General features: G+C 34.8%; 1 protein-coding gene across 1 annotated transcript in view; it reads right to left on the bottom strand.

Annotated features, from left to right (window-relative positions):
* Nucleotides 1-12042, bottom strand: part of LOC306870269 (atrial natriuretic peptide receptor 2-like) — a 62965-nt gene that overhangs the window by 44424 nt on the left and 6499 nt on the right. The window contains exons 2-7 of the mRNA XM_079417435.1: nt 8567-8754; nt 6904-7017; nt 5530-5665; nt 4252-4346; nt 2007-2130; nt 1238-1322 (exon numbers count right to left, since the gene is read on the bottom strand). Of these exons, the coding sequence (XP_079273561.1) occupies nt 1238-1322; nt 2007-2130; nt 4252-4346; nt 5530-5665; nt 6904-7017; nt 8567-8754 (742 nt within the window). The remainder of the gene's footprint in view (nt 1-1237; nt 1323-2006; nt 2131-4251; nt 4347-5529; nt 5666-6903; nt 7018-8566; nt 8755-12042) is intronic.

The raw sequence follows: 12042 nt of genomic DNA, 5'->3' as shown, positions 1-12042 counted from the left end.
GTAATGAAAAGCCAGACCTCTCAGCACTGTTTAACACATTTTTAAAACCCATTCCACACAATTCCACAGATTTTCTCCCAAAACCACTTCAGAAAATGCAACGTCCACAGATTCCACCTGGATCTAGTCATAATTGAGGCAATGAGGTCAATAGGACAGTATTTATTGAAAATATTGGTTGCCCAAGTGAAACAAGCACTGAAATATTTAGACTATCTGCATTTGCCTCAGAAAATGTTTTTACTCAAACAATTGCTGAGCAGTTGCTCTGGCAACAATCTGTTTTATTGTTTATCTGTTAATATTTATCTGAAATATTTTGTTTATTGTTTATGTTTATTGTTAAATGTGATAATTATTAAAATATTTATTTTAAAATTTCAGGAGTACTTAAAGGGGTCATTGATTATGATTTCGCTTTTTTAACTTTAGTTAGTGTGTAATATTTCTGTTTGAGCATAAGCAACATCTGCAAAGTTACAATGCTCAAAGTTCAATGCAAAGGGAGATATTGTCTTTTACAGAATTGCTGATTGGCCACCCCTTTACAGTAAATATATTAGGTGAAAGAGGTTCAGATGACAAAAAGTTTGAGAGTCTGCAAATAAGAAATAAGAATTTGTGCATTTTAATGAGTTTTAAAGACAAAAGCCTTTCAATAATACATAATAATGCATAGTTAAATAATCTTCTGAGGGATAATTCAAATAAAAATGAATCAGTAGTTGATGCAATGTTGAAACACTTCTTAAACCTGAATTGATTTTTGTAAATCCATTGGTCAAATGCTGTGTCTATGTGTGAATGTCCACAAAACTGGACTTTCTGAGTATATAAGCGGTAGACTATTTTAGAAAGGAAAATTTTAAAGATAAAAAAGGGGAATTAGAGAGAATCAATAAATGATGAATCATTTATTGCTATTGTGTGAATAATATGTAATCAACAAAAAAGTAACTGTAGTCTGATTACGAGTATTTTAAAATGTAATTTACTCTAATTACAAGTACTTAATTTTTGGAATCTGATTACGTAATCCAGATTACATGTAATCGGTTACTACCCAGCTCTGCCTATAGAAGCCCTTCCCGTAAATCCTCTGAAAAAAGAAACTGCTGCAGGTTTGAGCAAGTCTTCTCCCTGTGAACCCTTAAATAACACCTCTGTGTTCAACATATTGTCATTAATATGAAAACTAAAATAATTACAGTAAAACTTGTAGTAAAAAAGAACATACCTGTAGATGAGAAAACTAGAGATTCCAAAAATGATGAGGGCCAGTCCAGACCCAACTGCCACTATTCCAAGGACAGGAAGATGATCTGCGGAATTCAAACAACAGTTATATAAAACTGTTAATTCAATAACTGACTTGTTGGGCACGCTAAGGAAGAATTCACAAAGAATAAATCAGGCCCGCTGATAGAATTTATTTTCATTTATTTGATGCTTGATTAACTTAAGAAATTATGCAAATCGGTGAAAACATGCAATTCCTGATTTTGAGGGGCTGATCTAAGTGCCAGCTTGTGGAGGAAGCAACAGACCCGTCAGGTTTTACTTTAGTAGGACTGCAAAGCATCTTTTCACCACTGCGATCCAGGCACTTGAGTTGGCTCTTTAAAATGCTGAAAGTGAGCTCATCGACATTGCGCATCTGGAAATATGCCAAGTTATACCACTCTTTTCCACCATTTGATGAATCACTGCTGATACTATGAATAGAAAAGGTATCCAAATATCTTTTTTCCAATGAAAAAAAAAATAGCAATACAGTTTTGTGATGTAATCTACAGTGACTCTGATTAATGTAGAAAGGACATGTAAAGTGCTTGCTCTCCCGCTGAACACTGAAAACTACATCATGTAGAAAGTCCACAGGTGACAGGTTGAGTCAATCAAAAATAAAACCAAACTTAAAACAATTTTAATTCAGTTGAACCCATAAAATTTTGTAAATTGATTAAAGTGTCAGATATGTGAGTTTACATGAAAAAGGTCGCTACCTTCCTTGCATGGTGAGAATCCACATGGTGGGTAGTCGAGGGGTGGGCAACCCTTTGGCCACTGAATTCTCTCTGTTGGGGACCACAAGATTTCCTTAATGGTCCCATTGTAGTGACCAACAATCTGTGTAACAAAGAATACTCATAAGCATATTTACAGTATCATTTACAGTAAGTGGAAAACATTTCAGGGTAAGGCCAGTTTCACACTTTTGATAAAAATAAATGATTTCACACAAAAAGTGCTAAAATGACCACAATAAGCATGTCTAGTGTGTTTTAACAAGAATTTGAGTATATCAGAAAAGAAAATGAAGAATACAAATATATATAGTGAAGAGCGGGGCACAAACTAACGCAGGGTATAGTTGTAACACGCGTGGTTTAAATATTTCCACACATGCTAGCATAACCAAATTTATGGCATTTACTAGTTGCCATATCAACACTTTACAGAGAGCCAAAATTCTAAAATCTTTTGAAGATATCACAAAATTATTAGTATTCATTTAAAATGAGACAAATCTGCTATTATTTTAATCTCGAATCTGCTTTATATATATATATATATATATATATATATAATGTTATTTATCAGTTTAGATTTTTTTTAATGCTTCGCTCACTATCAGAAGACACCAACCAAATTTGAATTTCAGTTGCGCAGATGGGGAACACTGTAACACTGCGTTACAATGTGCCCCACTATAATTAAACTATGCTATTATCTGACATTAGTGATATTTTTGGTAACCCTTTATTTTAGGATCTCTTAACTAGTTGCTTATTAGCATGCATATTACTAGAATATTAGCCATTTCTCACTGGTCTGCAGAGACTATGAGACGATGCAGTTACGCTGACACAAAGCTCAAGCTTGCGGTGTGAAACAGGCGTAACACTTCCATGTCCTTGTTACATGTTACATATACATACTATAGTAATAACAGTAAATTATGTATAATTACACACAACTAACCTTGAACCAAACCCTAATCTTAACCCTTTAGATCAGGGCTGTCCAAACTCGGTCCTGGAGGGCCGGTGTCCTGCAGAGTTTAGCTCCAACTTGCCTCTACACACCTGCATGGAAGTTTCTAGTATGCCTAGTAAGAGCTTGATTAGCTGCTTCAGGTGTGTTTAATTAGGGTTGGAGCTAAACTCTGCAGGACACCGGCCCTCCAGGACCGAGTTTGGACAGCCCTGCTTTAGATAATGCATGTAGTTTAATATTACTCAGTACTTATATGTAAAATAATTACACTGCAACAAGGAAACCTTAAAATAAAGTGTAACCCATTTCGGTTAAGAAAACAACATGTTTTACAGCACATACTGTATATAAAAGAAAGAGACCAAAACCTGCCAATCAGAATTTTTTTAGTCTATGGTTTGTGGTGGAAAATATTTAAACTATATGATTGTGGTATGTGATGTTTTTCTGCTCATGATTCAGAGTGTGAATATACAACACTGAACATATTGGTGACATAAGGGGTAACTACTGCAAAAATGCATGGATAACTCAATCGCTTTGTTCCCAGCTGGATCACCATTAGTTTTTTTACATTTTTTGTTGCAACAGACCTCTCTTACTCAAACAGGCCTCCCGGTACATTTATGAATTAATCAAACTGGAAAATGAACAAAACACTTACAAGCACATAAACACATGCTTTTGATTAGGACATAATGGCAAGTAAATGATTTCATTTTCAAGCAATACATTATTTGACATACGCTGAGCCATCCAACCACAGCCACATTTACAGTAATTATGGAAAATGTGGCAAGTGGGTTAAATTAGACATATGCTTTGTTGTACATATGCTCAAATCTTTAACCATTGTTATTTATTGTCACCATTTCTATCAAAAAGATTTTGATTACGGAAACATTCCACAGGAAAGCTACATCATTAATAATGTTACTTCTGATGCTTGCAAAAGCAGACATCACAAGTACTATTGCTGATACTCAGGGGTTCTGAAAATGTTATTTGGCAGCAGCAGAGACCTTTTAATTCCAAAGGTAAACTACAGTATTTTGCTGTGGTTGAAGAAAAAAAAATGTTTACAACATTTTGTACACTAGAAAATGTGTTGATGCCTAACAGCCAATTTCTTATATAAACAACATTAACTGTATTTCCCAAAACAGAGCAGTTTGTCATTATTTATGTTTAAATAAGAATCCATTTGTTCTGTATTCATGAGTCGACTGAATTTGTGGATATTGTACTTACTGCGTATTGTCCAGTTTTCAGGTTAGTCATTCCCCAAAGTCTAAAGTCTGTATATCTGGCATTGTTCCGATCTGTGCTAACAAGGCCAGTCACCCCTGTGATAAACAAACACAAACCCAGGGATCAAATAAACATTTACTTTTGAGTGTTGCTTTCAAAGTAATAAAGTAAAAAGGTCACATATTGTTCCATTTTTGTTAGCCAACAAAAATGTCTAAGACATAGAAGGGGGAAAAAAATTGCTGGGAGGAAGCACTTTCATAGGGCATTTACTAGAATTTTCATTTGTTTTATGCATGAGCTGTTTTTCATATTTTTATAAATAAAAATTTAAAAGAGACATTTGTTCATACAATACAATGAGTATAGAGATCAAATTAATGTGGGTAGCATGGCTCAGATCTTTTTTTGCTGGAAGAATTTGATTAGATTTTGTGGACACTGGAATCTCTCGTTTAAATTTTCTAAAAGAGATGTATGAAATTTTAATATCTATTCCATTACTCTTTAGAAGATCAATTATGATTTTTCTTTTATCAGTATTTAAAAAAAAGTTAAGAACCCAAATTGTAAAAAAAAAAAAAAAAAGCATTAAGACCTGTTAATTATTAAGAGAATCACTCTTAAATATATCTTGAATTATATTTTTTTCTTTTTGAAAACTGAAAAATACGGAGACCCTTACACGTAGGGAAAAAAACAACGTATTGTGGATGTGAAGATCATTGTTGAAATATGCTGAAATAAAGATCAATTTAGTTGAGAAGCAAAATGATGAGATATGTTTTCAGTATGTTTAAACATTTTACTGAAAAGACTGAAAAAATACTAATTAATAAAAATACTTTTTGCAGTGCATTCAGTATTCTGCCTATTCCTGTATGTGTTTGGCACAGTGTGTGTAGTTTCCTCCAGGGAGAGGGCTCAGCAGATGGGTTGTGTATTAGAAACAGATTTTCCATCCACAAGCTAGTTGGGACATGCTTTAAATCAAGGACTCTGACCTCTACACTCCCTGCAAGAGAGGCTGCGAGTTTACCGACAACAACCTCAGAAGAGCTCTTACAAGTCCTCTGCTCACTTTAAAAAGAATCTGAGCGGAGTTAGCAGAACACTCCAGCTTGACACTCATCACATCCTCAAAACTGTGAAGGGCTTAAATGTTGTAATCTGCGATCATCTTATTGATATGAATGTCAAAGCATTATAGGGTCATATTCTGAATGCTTTTGTCAAACATATATCTTTGGATTGGTAAATCGAGAACACTCAACACACCCCAGATCCTGCGGTTTTGCATTCTCACAGTTATGTTGATTCCATCGTTCTGAGACACGCCGTCTGCTAACGCTTCACTGAGGGCTTTTGCATATAGCACAAAACCATCATGGAAACAGCCAGCAATAAAATCCATCTGAGGAATAGGAAAACAGAGATTTATTACAGGAAAACATCAAGAAATCTAAAACTACATGTCATCCTGTACAGACATGGGGAGCGTATAGGGTAAGATATGCCAGTGAAGGAGAAATGAGATGAGGTAAAACTAACAGGGCTGTCCATTGATGAAAAATGTAACTGAATTAATTATTCATTTTACAGACCTAATTTATCAAATGATATCATAAGAAAGCATCTAAACCATAGAAATATGACTTGTCAAAAGCATTTTGTCCAATGGCACAACTTGCCCAGCTATTAAGACGTCCATGGTAAGCTGAATCGTTTACCTTTTCCAAGTAAAAATATAACTGTAATTTCAAATAAATGCATAAAAATATCTATTCATTTTTTTATCATTAAAAATACTGTCACGTTATCACAAATGTTCATACAGTGACATACAGTGGCGTTGCATTAGACAACAAATATAAAGTAAATTAAATTCCAATGAAGTTAATGAAGCTTCAAGCTATAAAGCAACAGATTCAAAATTCCTCAGTGACTGTGTTATCTTGAAGAGAACTAACTTCATACATCTACTAAAAATCACCTTTGGAGAGGCTGGTTAAAAGTCATTGCAAAAATAGCTCAGTAAAACTTAAGTTAGTTAGCTCTAGAATTTGTTTGCATTTGCCAGTTGCTTTCAAATTTTGTTTCTAATCCAATGACATTTAGATATTTTAAGTGTGTTTAAGAGCTTATGCGTCCAAATATATTTAAGAGAAACTGCAGACATCGAAACAATTCATGATAGACTGGATTAGTATTATATAATTGGTATAATTATTGCTAGCAGAAATTAGATTTTTTTTAACGTCCTCATAAATTGCAGTACATTTTAGTATGTACTCAGAGGCTTTAAGGATTCATTTCCTGAATGTTTTCATTTGGCAGCTACGTGTGGATCTAGAGTTTCAGGGAGTTGTTTCCGACTTTTGTCAAAGGGTACAGCTGATTCAGGAAAATGAGACTGACATGAGGAAGCCAAACTTATGATTCAAGTGCTTTTAAGTGTCATATCTGATCTTGCGGTAAAAGGAAACAGTTTAGCTCCCGAAAGCCTATAGAGCTGAACAGAATGCTCAACATTTTTAAGGGAGTGGGCCAAAAGAGAACTACGCTAGTCTGTACAAATGTTTTGATTAAATCTGATGTGACAGATGGCTGTGCGTATATGCCAAAACATGATCTTGTTTATGAGCAACTCACCATTGAGGGTTCCAATTTTACATTAAAATCCTGCATTGCTCTATTGTGGAGTTCTTTGCGAAAAGCGGTATACTCAGGGCTGTCTGGCTCCCGGTACGTTACAATGAACACAGACTAGAGAGATGGAGAAAAAACAGAAGAGTCATGAAAAGAACACAACATGATTACCCCTAGGCAAATGATCATTTCTTGACACAAGAAGTCGCTGAGAATTTTGCCTACTGTTTTTTTTTTAAACTCACAAAAAAAATTTATTCTGTCATCATTTACTCACTTTCATGTTGACATTGTCTTGTCCTGTGCATTATTATTGACTTGTGCATAATTTAAGCTTAGTGTGATGGACAGACAAAATTTTAAGTCATCATTCACTGATAACACTCACTTCCAGAAAGTGGTTAAACTGAATCATTGAGTCAGTGAACAAATCATTCAGACTGGTTTTGTGAACTAAATCAGCTGATTCTTAAAATGAGTTAAAATTGTTAAAAAGTTAAATTGTAGCCTGTTTTTCACACTAAGATATTGCATGTCTACAGAGCCCTTAAAGTATAGCACATAGTCATATAGACCATTTTATGACACATTTTTTTTTTAAATCTTGTTTCTTTTCCATGTAATTGTATTGAAAATACGTAATTCAAAATTTATCATTTTGTCTTTGTGCATAATTCATCTGGTCATACTTTTAGCATATTACTGTATGATTCAAGTGTTATATAATGTGAAGGCGTTCCTTCTACCAGAGTTATCTGTTTTTGATATTTTTAACTTTCAGTGTGCATACATTCTCTCAGTTTATTTTTTTTTAACACCCCCTCTGAAGTGTTAGCACCCCCAACAAAAAAATCCTGGAGCCGCTACTGAATGGCACAAAATTATTTTGATGGCATCTTTCAAGATGGTTTAAGAAAAAAAAGGCAAAAAGGTCTTTAATAAATAAAAAAGTAATAATTATAATAAAGGTGGTGCTGATGTTTACGTTTACACCCAACAACACATATATATCCTCTGTTGTACTTAAGTGCAAGTATAAAAGAAAATATAATGTTACATCTTTTATTGTCAATTAAAGTGAGGTAAGGTAGGGGTGGTGAGGGGTGGGTGGCCCCAAAGACGTTTATCTGGAGGCCTCATTGCACCCAAGCCTTCTGCCCTTAATTATTTGAAAAAGTAACTTGGTTTTATTGTGTCCATTCAATATTCATTTTAATTGTTGGTTTTATTGTGTTAATTCAAGCATTTTTAATTGTTCTTCCAAAGGTAATATTTTATATAACACACATTTCTTGTTTCTTTGGTCTAGCTGCATTAACCAAACTCAAGAGAAATGACTGCAATAACACTCATTTAAATAAATGGAAGCCTAATGGATTATTCACAATCAAAGCAATCGGGAAGGCTTCTCAGCTGAGTATTAGTTAAATTAATAAAACCTGTCAAAACAACTTTGCAAAAACCTTCAAATTTAATTCTGCATTAAAAAAGTACATTAACATAAAAAAACTAAATTACGTGAAGTGACATAAATTACTCACCTTGAATTATAATGTAAGGTAGAAAACAATTTGAAAATACTCAAATTGCAATCTCAACGCAGACAAATGCCACTGGGGCTGTTATGCTAAAGCTTAGTGGTTATTATGGTAATTATTAATTATACCTGGAATAGCTTGATGGGGTCATTCCACTGTATCTCTGAACCCTGCCAGGGCACTAAAACATCGCCACTTAAACTCTCTGCAAACACATCAAGGTAGAAGATGGCGTAGTCCTCTGGGTTCTTCACCTCAACCTCAAAGAGCTTCATTATTTGGAAAAACGTCTGTAGAGGCCCACAGATATACACAACTGTAGTAGGAAAGAAAATACACTTACTATAGAAACAAAATGTTTACTTTTTTAACATAAATATAACTATTACTCTTATGATATCCTAAATCATTCACATTTTTGGGCTCCCTCCATCAGTGTAAGTATATTTGGGTTGCCAATTTCGTTGCAGTTTTTTTTTTGCAAAAAATTGTCTGAAGATGTCATTTAAAAAGGTAATAGCATGCCTGACCTCAGTGCCACAGTTTGATGTCCCATCGATGTCTGTAACACAAATGCTGTGGGACAAGTTGCGCCAAAGTTTAATACTTAGGGGTATGGGGGTTTCTTGCAATCATTACCAAAAGTATGAGCAACAGTACACTGTTGCAAGAATAATTCTGTCAAAATACTGTAAAGATTTAAACATATTTATACAAAAAAATTTGTAGTTTACAAAAAAAGCCCACACTGCTACTAAAACCTGTTTTGTACCATACTGACAACCACCGTAATATCATGGGTAGTATAGAGAAAGCCACATGATAAATCACAGTTCATCACAAGTAAATTTTTCACAAGTTATGAAACTTTGATGTTACCATAATGTTAACACAAACAAATAATGCAATAAACATTAATTAAACAACATTAGCTGTAACATAAAAGCCTAATATACATAATTATTTAAATAAAATAATTATTTAAAACAAAATAACATCAAATGTGAAGTTTTAACATCCAAAAATGGTACATATTTTACTGTAAAATTACATGAAATGTTATTAAATACAAGGTTAGATGCATTAATTTTTTTCCCCAATCTAAAAAGGAAACATACCAATTAACAGGTTTTTACTGTAGAATTTCTGCATTCTTTTCCAGTTAAAATTACAACTCATTTTTACATTGATGCTCGCCTTAGAAAGTACCACTAAAATTAGCTGGATGCACAGATGAAAATGATTTGTGGGTTGCTCCTAGCTCTTAAGAGGATGGATCGAAGCACAGAGGGGTACTCTTCCTTGCTGCATGAAACCGTATTGATGCACACATGAAATCTTCTACATATGTGTGTGTATGTTTTTTCTTAACACAGTCTCATCCCAACTCGTCACATATTGACGCTTGGTTTTTGCGTCGCTTTTTGACGTGAAGGGAAGGTAATTTTTTTAAATAGGAAACACTTAGCGTATATTAATCATTTTTAAATCAATTATGCCAGTACTTGCATCTGGCTCCTATATCTTGCGTTTTCTTCACAGATGGTAGGTTTAGGGGCAGGGGTTGGGTAAGTCACTATTTTGACTGTTTACATTCAAAAATCACACCTCTACATATATGCAATAATGGCAACCTTATTATGACGATAAAATTCCCAATAGCGCGTTAGCATATCGACGCCGAAAAATTACGCTTCCCTTCACGTCGAAAAGTGATGCTAAAGGGGTACCTTGAGCGTCAAAAAGCGACGCCAAAACCAAAGCGTCAATATGTGACGACTTGGGATGAGACCGGGTTGTTTTTCTTGGCGTCTACACTATGGGCATTATTTCCATTAGCAGTGTCTTTCGGTACTGCTTCTGCCAGCTCAGGGGCCAGACTCCCAGTTAGCAGACATTTCCTTAAGTGTTAGACCAAAGCCGTCCCCAGTCTGCCTCTCAGCCCCCAAATCCTCAGCTCTTCCAGCATAGTGTAGACAAATGCATGCCAAGTAGTCCTGCTGTCTCCTGGAAGTGCTCCAAGACAAATGTACAAAAAGGCTAGGAAAATGTTCAGCGGTGTTGTAGAATTTATAAGGATGGGCCTGGGCCTGGCTGATACAAAGCCCATGAAAACTGTTGGAGAACATTTTGTTTCAAAAAAGTCTATGATGAGGTTCTGAAACGTGCTTGCGGTTTTTGCAATTTGTTGAATGTTTGCACTAGGTCACTTTGTTGGTCGTGCCAAAATAATTTATTTGTTTTGTCAACTGCACAAAAGATGCTCAGTGGTGCTTAGTTTATTCGAAATTGTCACAACTGGTGGCAAACAACACTGACGTGTTTTTGATTCTTTGAAAATGTATCAAATTAAGAAAAATAAAAGATGTGTTATTGGTTCACTTGATCATCTCAGACATTTCTGAATTTGATATGCCGTGAGTTAGATTTTTAAAAAGGACGGTATAATTCCCTTAACTGCAGTCTTTTCAAGAGTGAAGCATGCACACTTTGGTCTATTGTTTGTGCATTAGGTGTGTGTTTGGAGCTTGTGTAGCGTCCCGCATCTGTTATAGATCGTTTAAACGTTTGAGCAACCTAATGCTCGCTCTTTCATACACACACACACACTGTCTCCTATTCAGCTATTGGACATTTGGTTTTAATCAGCTTTCATTCATTTGAGAGGCAAAAATATGTAGGTTTGAGAAATGCAACCTTTAGAAATGTTCTTATCAAGGCTTTCAGTCATTTATGACATCTAATTGTCAGAATGAACTTTTCCCATTATAAAAATATAATTTAAATTAAGATTCAGAAACAGATTAATCAGGAAGGCATTATTATTATTGCTCATACTAAAGGATAGGCATTTGAACAACTGGATTTAAGTTTGGCATGTACCTCCTATTTCGTTTGTGCTGCAGATATGAATATACCAAATTGTGCAGCTTGATTTTGAATTAGGTTTTTTTTTTTTACTTGAACCAGTAAATAAGCACCTAGCAACCACCCAAAACAACCTAAGATCACTGTAACATGTTAAGAACCACTCAGAACAACTTTCAGGATCCATATTATTGCATTTAAGGAACAGATCAAAATTCAAATCTTTAGTCAGAAATCTTTGTCTACAAATAGTAACCATAACCACAAAATCCCACACATGGGAAAAGGTGCATGTGTTCTGACCAAATTAACTGTGGTGCTCATTGAGGCAATGAGAGTTTGAATCCAGCTCGCAATATTTTCTGATCGCATTTCACCATCACTTCCTGTCTCACTATCCAACAAAGAGGCAAAAAGGCCACAAAAACAAAAAAGGAAGGAGAAAGGGGGGGGTCACGTGATATGCTCATGAACCTAGTCGCACTTAAATAGAGCTCCGTACGTTTGGCCCCTTTTTGCAGTTTTTTTTTTTCGTTTCATTTGAAGTTTTATTCATTAATAATACTTTCACTGATGGCATACAATCGGAAACAGCAGGAGTTGTCTCCGTCGGCTTCTCCTATTAAGATTAAATCCAAGTTACCGAACCCGAGCGATATGGTGAACAAGATGGCGAACACTGTTACACACTTTGAGGACATTCTGACAACTGAGTTGACAGCGATGCGGAACGAAT

The sequence above is a fragment of the Barbus barbus genome (assembly GCF_936440315.1).
Source record: "Barbus barbus genome assembly, chromosome: 5".
Classification (NCBI taxonomy): domain Eukaryota; kingdom Metazoa; phylum Chordata; class Actinopteri; order Cypriniformes; family Cyprinidae; genus Barbus; species Barbus barbus.
Note: the sequence above shows the minus strand (reverse complement) of the source record. Positions and strands in the feature narration are given on the sequence as shown.